The sequence below is a fragment of the Rhinatrema bivittatum genome, chromosome 2 (assembly GCF_901001135.1).
Source record: "Rhinatrema bivittatum chromosome 2, aRhiBiv1.1, whole genome shotgun sequence".
NCBI classification, from domain to species: domain Eukaryota; kingdom Metazoa; phylum Chordata; class Amphibia; order Gymnophiona; family Rhinatrematidae; genus Rhinatrema; species Rhinatrema bivittatum.
The window spans coordinates 136241301-136254692 of NC_042616.1; the positions used below are offsets into that span (position 1 = coordinate 136241301).

At 43.7% G+C, this 13392-nt stretch overlaps 1 protein-coding gene across 11 annotated transcripts in view; it reads left to right on the top strand.

Moving 5' to 3' along the window:
• Positions 1-13392, top strand: part of ABI1 (abl interactor 1) — a 263170-nt gene that overhangs the window by 148594 nt on the left and 101184 nt on the right. For all 11 annotated transcript variants that reach the window (XM_029588652.1, XM_029588655.1, XM_029588654.1 and 8 more), the window contains one exon: positions 5143-5319. In XM_029588652.1, the coding sequence (XP_029444512.1) occupies positions 5143-5319 (177 nt within the window). The remainder of the gene's footprint in view (positions 1-5142; positions 5320-13392) is intronic.

Genomic DNA, 13392 nt, shown 5'->3' on the forward strand with positions numbered 1-13392 from the left:
CTCGGTCACTCACCCCTTCCCTCCCCTCAGTCTTACTCACCCTCTTTCTCCCACTGCCTCCCTCCCCTCACTCTTACTTCCCCCTCCCTCCCCTTCTCTGTCACTCCCCACCCTCTCTCACTCCCATCCCTCAATCTTATCCCCTCCAATCCCCTCTCAGCTCATCCACAACCCCTTCCCTCTCCCTCAGCCCTCCTCCATTCACTTTTTCTCTTCTCCAAACTTCTTACCCTTCCCTCTTACCCACATCCTTCTGTCTCCCACTGCCCCCCTCCCCACCTCATTCTCCCTTCCACTCCCTCCCCATCCCCTCCCCTCTCAGCTCATCCACAACCCCTTCCCTCGGATGGTGCAGAGGGAAGATCTCGGGGGGGGGGGGGTGTCCCTCCTTCGCGCGAGCCGCCGCAGCCGCTACTGCTCCTCCCAGCGCCATTTTTGTTAACAGACATGCTCCGCTCTGACCGATGTGCTCGCATTCGCAGTAGAGCTGCTCTGTACTGCACATTTGCAGCACATCGGTCAGGGCTCCTTTATCTAGTAGATGTTTTTCAGAGGAAAGCATATCCTAGAGACAGTCATAAAATGAGGCTCCAAGGGGATGGATTCAGGAACAGCAGCAGGAAATATTTCTTCCTAAAAAGAGTAGTGAATGCATTGAATGGCCTCCTGGGAGAGTTGTTTAGACAGTGATATGGCAAGCACACAGATTCCTGGTTTATGAAGGAGAGAGGTCAGCCAAAGATCAACTGGAGTGTCTTGTACTGCAGCACCAATGGAGTTGGTCAGGTTAGTTGGACCTTGAGGTCCTGATCTGCCACCATAGCCTATGTTAAATCTGAAATGGTTCTTTAATGAAACACATGTCACCTGCACATAATGTGAAATTTAACCTGTAAATTAACGGTAGTAGTTTTCCCCGTTGGCATCCTCCTGCAGTTCCATCCTATTGACGATTTTGCTCTTATTGCAGCTTTACGGAGTAGCATGCATATTGTACGGGGCTAGAATTGCCTTGTGGACCGCACCCATGTTGACAGGAATTACATTTCTCCTTCAGTGGAGTGGCTTGATTGTGGTTTCCTCCACGCTTTCCTGTCTGGGTGCATCCTTGCCGTTATATGTATATTGGAACATAGAATCCGTAGTTTGACAGTCACTGTAGCAGGAGTACACATTTCTAACTGCTTTCTGTCCCAAGAGAGCCCCACCCCAGGTGATGGTGGTGGTAGTTTCTTACTACTCTGCTTTTCTTACCTTAACTCTGCCAGTGCTGGCGTAGACTGTTGCAACAAGTGGCTTCCCCCACTACTGCTGACTTAAGTAACCATGACACACAGGGGCTGTTTCTTGAAGTTAGTGCCATACTGGGGGGGTGTTAATGGGAAATACCAGCCTTTGGAAGTCATTAATTATTGCTGGTATAAACATCACTTTGAGGTTTTCAAATTAAAATAAAACTGTAAAAATCCATTGTCGGTTAAAAAGTGGTGTCATAGTGGTCACAGTGAGAATTCTGTTTACTTCATTCTTACCACTGAGATATGGACTTCTGAAATCAGCATTTTCTCAGGCCATTCCAGTTGCTGAATGTTTTTAATATTGACTTTGGTTCTCTTGGTAGTTAATGTCAGTAATACACTGGGAATAGGTAAATATATTTTCATTTGAAATAGATGGACCAATGAAAGTGTCCAATTTTTAAAATTATTTTGTAAAGCCTGGGACTTAAGGCTTATTTCTATATAACAGTTTGCTGACTAGTATTTTAAGGCTTTTTTTGGCGAGTAGGAAGAAATAGAATATTAGAATATAAGAGGGAGGGGTCATCAAAGAGTGCAATTAATTTTGGATTTTTGCATTAAACTCTCTGGCACAATGCAACTTTAGTGTTATCACTGTGTCAATAAACCTCTAACTTATACTCCTTGCCAAAGAGAGAGCCAGATCTTGCTGCCTAATTTATTTATTTATTTATTATTTTTATATACCAACATTTGATCTGAGATCTCACACCGGTTTACATTCAGGTACTGTAGGTATTTGGAGGGTAAAGTGACTTGCCCAAGGTCACGTTTACATTCAGGTACTGTAGGTATTTGGAGGGTAAAGTGACTTTCCCAAGGTCACAAGGAGCGACTGCGGGACTCAAACCCTGGTCTCCTGGTTCGTAGCTCACTGCTCTAACCACTAGGCTATTCCTCCTCCCTGTTAAATAGATTTGCCTGGAAACTTGTGACAAGAGTTTGGTTTCTGAGGTTGGATTGACCCTTGCCCATACTGTACATCTTCTGTCAAATGCACAGTGAGACTTAGTGGTGTATCCCAAACCCTGAAAGAGGGTTTGTACCATGATGGAACATATTCCTCCTGTATTTAATATTCCATCCTCTCTTTCTAAATATCTTCTGATTTACCCATGTATACTTTTGTTTAGAAGAGAATGACTTTTGGTCCTGTCAAATCAACTCTAACAGGGACAGGATGGCTCAGGAGAATGGCCATAGCATTGGTTTTTCATCTCTAGGGCACTGCCAAGGTGGCCTGTGTGTTCCTGGGGCCATGCACTTAACATCTTTCTGTAAGATTCCTGCGCGTCTGTGAATCCTGCTGCAGTCATTGTTTGCTAGCAGCAGTATTTTCCCCATTTTTGTTCTGCTTCCCCTCCCATGTGTGAGACAGATACTGCAGACACCTCCTGAGGCATGGGATTCGGCTGTCTTCAGAGATGCTGCTACTGCTGCTCTTTGACTGTCCAGCATTTTCTTTCCAAGGCTTCCTGACTAACCTTTTCTCATATTTGTCCCCACCAGAGGAAAAGACTGTAATACTTGTTTTATAATTATAGTTTATAGTTAAATCAGTCAGAATATTTTGGATGCCTCATACCGCCCACGCCAGCAAGTGTCAGCAGCACTCCTAGAGTTAGTGTAAGCCTGGCCTCTCATAGGCCAACAAGTAGGGCTGGTTGGCGTTACTGGTATCTTATTTTTTAACTTATTTTTCTATGTATTACTTAATACTGCTCAGTTTATATTGAGAATCAAAACAAGATCTTAAGTAAAATCTAGCTGATACTTTCATATGACTTGAAAAGAAAAAGGCAATAACTAAAGAATATTCCCACTCAATTTGTGGTTTTGGAGTGATGAGTCAGCAATTAAGAAAAAAAACATGTTTTCATTAGGTAGGTGAGACTGTTAAACAAATGTGTAAAGTACATAGTCCATCAGAGCCAGCTCTGTCGAATTATATTAAAATATATTCAAGGATGATAGCGTACCAAATAACCCTAGCACTGTATCCAGACTAATTAGTCAATAGCTAAGGGAAAACCCCAAGAATAATTAATCCAAAGCAATCCTCCGATATTCTCTCCTCAGCATCCCTTTTAATTTTCTCCCACACGCTATCTAAGGAAGGAAGACTTAACAAGATGGACAACACAAAAAAAAAATGTCCAGAGCCCAAGAAACCTAAAACTTTGCTGGATGCAAAATAGGTTCAAGGGGTAGCAGAGTTCAAATCCCACCACTGCTCCTTGTGACCTTGGGCAAGTCACTTTACCCTCTGTTGCCTCAGGTACAAAGCATAGATTGGAAATACTTGCAGTACCTGAATGTTATCCGCTTTGACAAGTCAAAAAGCAGAATATTAAAAAAAAAAAAAAATCTGGCTTCAGATGACAAATCTTACTAAAGATCCAATCTTTTTGCTCTTATTTTTAAGTCATCCTTGCTAAACTGAGAAACATACAGACTTTAGATCCATTTAATAGGACAGACTTGCTTTCCCTGAGCTTAGCTGGGGAAGGGAAGAATTGAATCTGCATTTTCCAGTACATATAGTGGCCCAGATCACAATGTATGCAAGTATGTGCCAGCCACTCACGAAGGAAATTGGAAGAGACCAAATTTGTGAGTGGCACCTGCCTGCACATAAGTCACAGCATAGGCCAAAAGTGGCTGAATCTTTTGTTAAGTTTCTTCTGTCAGATTTTACCTGGCTTCTTTCTACACTCCTTTCCCACCACTTTTTCCTCTTTGAAGCTTCTGTCACCCCTCTTTCTTTTTTTATGCCAAGTCATAACTTTTTTTTTTTTTTTTGCTTTGCAGTACAGCACCCCCACATTCTTCTCACTGTGCCCTCTATTTGCTTTCTTCCCTTCTTTGTGCTCACTCCCTGTCTCTTTCACTCTTGGGCTTGCCCCCATGATCTCTCACCTCCTACTCCCTTTTTGTTTCTGCTCTCTCACTTCCTCTCCTCCCCCTCTCCCTTTTCTCTTGCTTGCTATCTTTGTTGTCGTTTTTGCTTTATTCCTACTCCCCCCCCCCCCCTTGTTCTGTTTCCCTTACTTCCTTATCCTACTGAAAATAGCACAATACCTTGGTAGTGCTCCATTGGCCTTATGTTGCAGCTCCTCCCACAGCCTTGGTTATGAGCACCCATATGGGATGAGATGAGCAGTAACCCTTAGAAGAAATCCTTCCTGCTGGCCTGGGCAGCCTGGCGCTCACAGTGCTCATCGGCGAGCTGCTGATTGGAAACTGTGTGTCCTTCATCAGTCATCTGTTTATCAGACTGTAGAGCAAAAATGACCAGAAGTATAGGTTTTAAACTAGATGCAGGCTGAAGCAGAACTTCTATAGATAATCAGCCAAAATTTTTGGGAAACGTGGCTATTACTCTGTAGAATTTATCCACCTGACGTGGCCTTATAAAGTTTACAAAATGTACATCTATCATGTATTCATGAACCCTAAATCCTAATCGTTGGATATTGCTGTTGTGTGATAACTGTGAATCCCTCTCTCCAGTGCTGTGAAAATGGCCTCCACTGCATCCCCAGCTCCTGCTTGTCTATGGAGTGGAAGATATGAGTCGGGATTCAAACCCAGGTGCTCTGTAGTGCACAGCACTGCCAGCCACTGAGCTACATTCTGTATTTAATTAAAAAATCTAGGTTATAGTTTTATGTATCTGTTTTTCTTTTTTTTTTTTTTAAAACAGGAACAGCAGTGACTCTCTGGTATCATCATTTAGAAGTCTTTTGATCTTGTATGTGGGTGTATTTTTATTTTATACCAGTTTTCTTTACTGTTCTTGACTTACATTTGAATAACTTTTTTTCCATTTTAATTACAGACCGTGGACATTCATAAAGAAAAAGTGGCTCGCAGAGAAATAGGCATTTTAACAACCAATAAGAACACAGCAAGAACTCACAAAATCATAGCACCGGCCAACATGGAGCGTCCTGTGAGATACATTCGAAAACCTATAGATTTCACAGTGTTGGACGATGTTGGGCATGGAGTGAAGGTAATTTTATTAAGGATTTAGCATTGGTGAAACCAGTCTTGCTGTTCCTGAAATGCTGTGGTCTTTGGGACCTTCGCGAGCTTGATCAGGGGTTGCAGACACAGGAAAAAATCTGCTTCTTCTATACCCAGCTTGACCTATTCTTCTAATTGGCCAGCTCAGTGCTTTGTTTTAATCAAATTGGTTCCCTACGTAGAATTGGTTGACAAAACCACTTTTGCGCTTTATTTTAAATTTTCTAACAATTGTCCTTTTTACAGAATGTAGTATTTAAAGGAGCCGATCCAGAATAGATTTTTCCCCCCTCTCTGTCAGCCCATATGCCCCTCACAATGTGATTATTCATGCCTTATGTTAAGGTTTCTTGTTGTTTTTGTTTTAATCTATATTTCCATACTGCAACTTGTTATCCGCTTCCCAGTTCCATCTCCCTGTTAATATGTATCTTCCAAGCTTAAATGTTTGAATGTAAACCGGTATGATGTCCCCCACTAATACCGGTATATAAAAGTCTTTAAATAAATAAAAATTGTACATTAATTTTAAAGAAACGCCTTTTTTTATTCAAACTGTAATCATGGGAATTCTTTAGAGCAATTGACAGTGCTTTGCCTGTAAAATCACAAAAGTCAACATTGTGGAGGTGGCCTGGGCCTTCAGAAACATTTGATCTTTGGACACTGGGGGACTGTTTTTGTACTTCCATTGGTTTAAGATGTAATAGGATGGTAGAAGGGTTAGAATGTTTGATCATTTTAGGTAGGTTCTGGATCTCTGTGAAAAGGAAACCTTAGCTCCAGTTTTCTAAGTAACATAAGTGGAATTAAAATAATGAAAAACAGAAACAAATGATTCAAGACTTCTGGGTACAGCCAAGCTGCCAGGGAAGGAGGCATTACAAACTAGATAACACAAATTCTTTCTTCAGTCCCAATTAATGGAAAGAACAATGTTTTGCACCCTGTTTCTCATATCTGTGCATATCAAGGAAAAGAAGTTTCCAGGAATACAGATTGTGCACTCTGAATTAAGAGGTTAGGCATTGTCCACCCTATAGCTCTTCAATAGATTTTAACAAATTTAAATAATAAATTTGGGTCCTCCTTGTAGCCAGAGAACAAGTCTCAACTCACTTGGTTTAGTGACTGCATCAGTGGGCTGATGTCCTAAACCAGTTCTGCTTTGCCAGCAGACTTAGGGGTTACCTTGCTGTGAGACTTGAAGAAACAGCAGTATCAGGACCTTCCCATGAGTCTGAAGAGCAGCACTAGTGGATCCAGGAGCAGGTTGAAATCCTGGAGGGAAGGGGGAAAGAGGAAAGGAAGACATTCCCTTTTCTTTTCTAAGCACGGTTAAGTTGCTTTTTATGCACCCACAATTTGGTTACTAGTTTAGCCAGGGTCCTGTATAGATGTATGCAACAGATCTGGAGGGACTATTCTTGAACATTTGTGCAGTGTGAATGTCAAAATATATTTAAGCCTGATACAGTGCTCATGGATTAAGCCATCCGGGCCCTGTTTCATAAATAACTTTTGTCTGACAACTGTCTTTATGATTATTTTCTTAAAATAGGACATCCTTGTGAACAACTAATAAACAGTGAAATGTTAGTGTTTCTGTTTCGGTAAAACTGTACTGAAAGTGTCACTACTTATCAGCACCTTAAAGTTAAAACTGGTTCTGTCTTATGAGGTGGGTGAGGAAAATAACATTTGGTATAAAATATTAGGAACAGAAAAAAGCATAATTTGATTACATAGTCTGGTTGCCACCATCTTCTATAACATACATGATTGGTTCAGAGTGATTGCAGAATGTTTAACATTATATATACTTTTTTTCCCAAACAACTGACTCTGGAGCTTGTTGGCAGCTGCCATATTGTCAGCCAACCTGAGAGAAGCTTCCCTTTTCTGTGGATGTCAGCAGAATCCATGAAGTTCTCCTAGCTAGCTGTGTGCCATCCATACAGATTGTAGAATACCGCAGTCCACTTTGTAGCATTGATGCAAACCTATTGGTAAATAAATCCCGTTGAGTCAGCTTGTAGGTGCTAATCTGTGGAAATCTGTATAACTTGGCAGACAGTGACTGTAGGAAGCTCTGAGTAACAAAACAGCAGCTGTCTTTTATTACTATTAATATATATTTGAGACCTTGCTTCTGTAATTGTCAGCAGTGTATAGAAGTTGCAGTTCCTTCCACATTGTACAGGAAATATTGCAATTGTCTGGTTTCTAGATCCCTATACTAAAAAGTTTCCATATGCTGTGGAGCAGAATGATGATCAGTGATTTGTGCAAGGTCCATGAGTGGTAGAGGTGGATCTCTGTATCATAGGTTTGTGCTAACCCAAGGGTGAGCAAATGGAGGGGAGGGGGGTGCGGGTCTGAACAATCCTGAAGGGGGCTCCACTGGCTGCCCAATCAAGAGCATAAAAAAATGACTATGTTGTTGAGTCTGTGATGTTGAGGCACTGCATGCTCAGGAGGGCGGAGCAACCAGAGCATTGTGTTATCATTGTAAACCTGCCATAGCTTAGCCATGCGTCTCTATCAGTGGGCCACAGAGAGGAGCTGCTTCTGCTGTGGTGGGCTCAGGTAGGGAGTCGCTGGACATAGGAGCAGCCATTGCTGTGTTCCACAGCCCAGATGATCTGCCACTCCGGGGAGGGAGTTCCTGCTGCTGCCAGGTCCCTAACCAGGGAAAGAGATCACAGCTGTTGCCCACCGGGGAGGGAAGAAGTGGTGAGGAGAGGGAGGAGGGTGGGGAAAGGAGAATAAAGGCAAAAAGTGTAAAAAAAAATAAAATAAAAATAAAGTTAAAGCAAAAACATGAGAAAATAAAAATGAGTAAACTAAGTATAATACTGAAAACATTAAAAACAAATATGGGCAGGATATGATGGAGTTTTTTTTTCTCAGCTCTTAAAAAAAAAAAAAAAAAAGTTTTAGGTGCCAGCCAACAATTTAACATTTTCCAGCCCTTATTGTGGTTTGTGGCCTGTGTATCTGGATATAGTGTGGTGTGTGCATTTTTCTGTTGTCTGGTGAGCTGTGGACTATGAGGGTGATGTGATCTATTTACCTTTGTTTCTCTCTGTACTTGTCTATAGTGTGTCTTGTCTGGGGTAGGGTGTCTGTTTTTCTGCCTAGGTGTGGTATTGTCTGTGTCTCTATGCCTGTCTGGGTGTTGGGTTTCTGTCTCTCTGTGGGTGTCTAGGTTTGGGTCTCGCTGTCTGGGTGTGGGGTAATTTTGTTTGGGTGTCTGTTTGGCTTGGGTGTGTGGTGTCTGTGTATGAGGTATCTGTTTCTCTTTGTGTCTATCTAGGCATGGGGTGTGTGACTTTTATTACCTTTTGGGTGGCTCTAATACATAACCATGAATGGCTGAAAAAGTTTGCTCACTCCTGCTCTAGCCACTAAATTACACTTAGTCCTTCAACTATATTGTGTTTTGTGGAGGCTTCAGACCCATCTCCTCCAGAGGAGTGAAGGAAGTCTCTGCCTGAGGATTTGACCTTGACAGGGTTTGTGAGGGTGATGGTGGAAACAGTCCCTTTTCAGTTATTGATGGAGGAGGATTCCAGGCTTGAGATCCTCCAGTTTGTGGAGCCTCCTAAGGAGATCGTGGTGGTCCCAGAACATGAGATCCTTAAGGAGTTGCCGAGGAGATGGGAATACACCCCCCCACACACACAGTGCCTTCCATCAATAAGAAGGGGGAGCGGGGTTTACCGCGTCTAGAAGGCTGCCGGATTCGAGAAGCATTAGCTGCCCACCAATTGGTGGTCAAATCCACCCTCAAGAGGGCAAAGCGCTGTCGGACTCGCTCTTTGGCTTTCCTGGGGAAGGACCATGGAGTGAAGGTCATTCTTGGGAGGAAAGTATTTTAAGGCGCAACTGCATTGCTGCCTACCAGCTCTGCATGAGCCAGTACTCATGGGACATCTGGAAGTAGGTGCAGGAGGTGGCTGAGCAGCTGCCTCAACAGCAGCAGGACACCCTTATGTCACTGGTGCACAAGGGTCTGGAGTGCGAAAAACACAAGGTCTGTGCAACCTATGACATTTTTGAGATGGCATAGAGACTGTAACAGGAATCAGCACCCGCAGAATGGCATGGCTGCAGGCCTCAGATCTGAGATATAGGAATGACTTGCTGACGTACCATGTACTTGAGAGAATCTCTTCATAGAGGGTGAGGGATACTGTGGTCCAACTTCAGGATCACCACAAGACCCTCCAACAGTTCTCTCTAGTACTCCAGACCTGTTCTCATCCAGGAGGCTGGCAGATTGGGGCCGAGAAAGCCTTTCTTTCCCTAAAGGAAGTACTATCCCGGTCTCCTCGCTCCCGTAAACACTATCGGGGCTTCCGCGGCCAACCCAGGCAGCAGAGAGCCCCCAACCCCCGGCTGGCTCCTCATTCAATTCCGGGAATGGGGTTTTGACTGGGCTGTAGGGAACATAAGCCAGTTGCCCATACCCGGGACAATGGACCCGCCAGTTGAGGGAAGGCTGTGGTTCTTTGCGAACCGGTGGCCCAGTATAACCTTGCACCAGTGGGTTTTGTTCATCTGTCAGGGATACCAATTGAATTTATTGAATGTCCCGCCAAATTGCCCTCCATGCCCATTTTGGCCGGTAGCACATCAGGAGGTACTACTGGTGGATCTCTTCTCCCTCTTATCTTACCAGCCAGAGCTGTTGAGCCCATACCACCAGGACAAAGAGGGTGGGGATTTTAATCCAGGTACTTTCTGGTACCATACAGAACAGGAGGACTTTGTCCCATCTTAGCCCTAAGGGCCTTGAACAAGTTTCTTTAAAAAAAAAAAAAAAAAAAAGTTTGAGGGTTTCCCTGGGCACCTTGATTCCCCTCTTGCAAAAAGGGGACTTGCTATGCTTCCTCAACCTAAAGGATGCATGCACTTATATTGAGATCTTCCCTGTCAGAGTAAGTATCTCTGATTTAATGTGGGGAAAACAGCACTTCAGTAACAATGTTGCCGTTCAGGCTTTCATTATCCCCACGGGCCTTCACAAAATGCCTAGTCATGGAAGTGGTGCACCTCCGCAGGCTAGAAGTGCATGTTTTCCCATATCTGGACGATTGACTGGTCAAGAGCACTTCTCAGGCAGAAACCACCAAGCCCATGCACTTGAACATCGTGGTGTTGGAATCACTAGGTTCGTTCTCAACTACCCAAAGCCCCATCTCAGTCCATCACTTCTTCAATTTGACTTCATAGCAGCCTGCTAGACATGGCTCAGACCAAGGCCTTCCTGTTTCGCCAAAGGGCCTTCACCTTGACAGCCATCGTGGCAGAGATCCAACAGAGCCAGCAGGTGTCAGCTTGGCACATGTTGAGGTTGTTGGGTCATATGGCCGCAGCTGTCCATGTCACTCTCTTGGCATGTTTATACATGCGCAGAGCCCATTGGACCCTAAGTTCTTGGTGGTGCCAAGCCACTCAGACTCCAGGATTACGACCAAGTCACCCCCATCTCTCCAGGACTCACTGTCCTGGTGGGTACTTTCAAATCTTGAACGGGGTATCTTGTTTCGATGTCTCCTTACCCAAATTGTCCTAATCAAGGATTAATCCACCCTGGGGTGGGGAGCTCATGTAGATGGGCTCAGCACTCAGGGTCTCTGGTCTGCCTGGGAACACTCTCTTGTCAAATACAATATGCATTCTCTTGTCAAATACAATATGCACTCTCTTGTCAAATACAATATGCATTCAATAATATAATAGGATAAAAATAGTAATACAGAAAATGCTATGTAGGATAAATGGGGAGATCAATCTAAGGCAATAGAGAATGTATTGTGAGAGTCTTGGAATAAGTACTTTAATGCAGGTTTCGAGGGATCAGTAAGGGGTGGTGTAGGTTAATTTAGCAGGGAGTGGGGCTATAGGCTCTGTTAAGACAGGTTATAATACTTGGGGTGGATTTCAAATTAGGGGGGGAGCGAGTGGGATGATTCTAGGAGGGGTTAAGACCAGGGGTAGGGAATCTAAATGGCTGAGGGGTGTAGGTATAGGGTGAAATGGAGCATGGAGCGCTATTCCGGGAATTCCTGTTTAAAGAGCCAGGTCTTTAATTTTTTCTTGAATTTCTGGGTGCATAGCTGTAGACGGAGGTCGTGAGGCATGGTGTTCCAGAGCGTAGGTCCTGCAATCGATTAGGGATCGGTCTTTAGTGGAGCTAAGGTGGGTGGTCTTGGGAGAGGTTGTGTAGGGTTCCTTTGTATGCTGCTCTAGTAGGGCGGTTGGAGGTGTGGAGATGGAGGGAATTGTCTAGCCAGTGTATATTGCAGTTGTGTAGGGTTTTATGTATAATTGAGAAATTCTTGTAGAGGATTCGGAAAGATATTGGAAGCCAGTGGAGTTCTTTAGGGACGGGGTGATATGGTCTGATTTGCAGGTGTGTGTGTTAGAATTCTGGCAGCGGCATTTTGCAGCATTTGGAGTGGTTTGATGGTTGAGGTGGGGAGACCTAGTAGTAGTGAATTACAGTAGTCAATTTTAGAGAAGATTGTGGCCTGAAGGACTGTGCGGAAATCATTGAAATGGAGGAGTGGTTTCAGTTTCTTGAGGACATGGAGTTTGAAATAACATTCTTTTATGGTTGCATTGATGAATTTTTTTAGGTTCAGTTGGTTGTCAATGGTGACGCCCAGGTCTCGTACATATTGCGGGAAGGATGTCGCAGAGGGGAGGGGGTTACTGTCGGGAGGGGGCATCAAATTGTGTGCTGAGATGAGGAGCTCGGTTTTTGATGTGTTAAGAGCCAGGTGAAGGTTAGTGAGGAGGCGGTTTATAGTGTTAAGGCAGTGTTCTCAGGTCTTGAGAGACTTGGATACGGATTCTTGGATGGGTTTGAGGATTTGGACATCATCTGCATAGATAAAGTGAGTGAGACCAAGGTAGGAGAGGAGTTGGCAAAGGGGCAGAAGGCATATGTTGAAAAGGGTGGATGACAGGGAGGATCCTTGGGGGATGCCTTGAGTAAGTTGGATGGGTGTGGATTCAGTGTTTCCAATTCTGACTATATAGTGTCAGTTCTCAAGGTAGGATTTAAACCAACGTAGGGCAGTTCCTGAGATGCCAATTTGTGAGACTAATTAGGATGTTGTGGTTTATGGTATCAAATGCAGAAGAGATGTCAATTAAAGCCTTTAAGGAGGGTGTCTGTAAGGGAGATTAGGAGAGTTTCTGTACTGAAAAACTTACGGAAACCAAATTGGGAGGGGAATAAAATGTTATGATTTTCTAAGTGGTCTGTGAGTTGGGTATTAACAAGGTTTTCCATGATTTTTGCAAGGAAGGGAAGGTTGGAGATGGGCTGATACTTAGATGGGTCAGCGGGGTCAAAGTTGGTTTTTTTTTTTAGAATGGGTTTGACTATGGCCTGTTTTAAGGAATCAGGGCCTTTACCAAGGGAGAGTGAGTAGTTGATTATCGCAGCTAGGAGTTTGGCACTTGTATTAGGGATAGACAGGAGGGATTTGGTGGGGATTGTGTCGGATGGGTGTGATGAGGTGTTTAGGTTCTTTAGAATAGATTCAATTTCTGAGGTGGAGGTGGTGTCAAGTGAGTCTAGTATGGCGTTTGTATTTTATGTGAGGGAGTGCATGTGGAGGGTGGATGTGGTGAAGCGTAGCAAGATTTTCGCGATTTTATCATTGAAGAAGCGGGCGAGTTCCTCACATTTGATTTTGGAATCTTCATCGGGGATTGGGGGGGGGGGGGCTGACGTTTTGTTGAGGTCTGCTACATATGAGAATAGGGCTTTGGGGTTGTACTGGTAGTTGTGAATTTTAACTGCATAATAGTCACGTTTAGTCTTGAGGATGGTGTTTCAATAGGTGTAAGGAGGATTTCTATATGGCTAATTGGTTAGGGGCAGGGTTTTCGTGCCATTTTCTTTCTTTCAATCTTTGTTTTTTTTGTTTTTTTGTGGTTTGTTTTTTTTAGTTCCGGGGTGTACCAGGGTTTTTTGGAATTGTGTGAATGATTTATTTCTCTGGATGTGAGGGGGCAAAGATTGTTAGCAAAA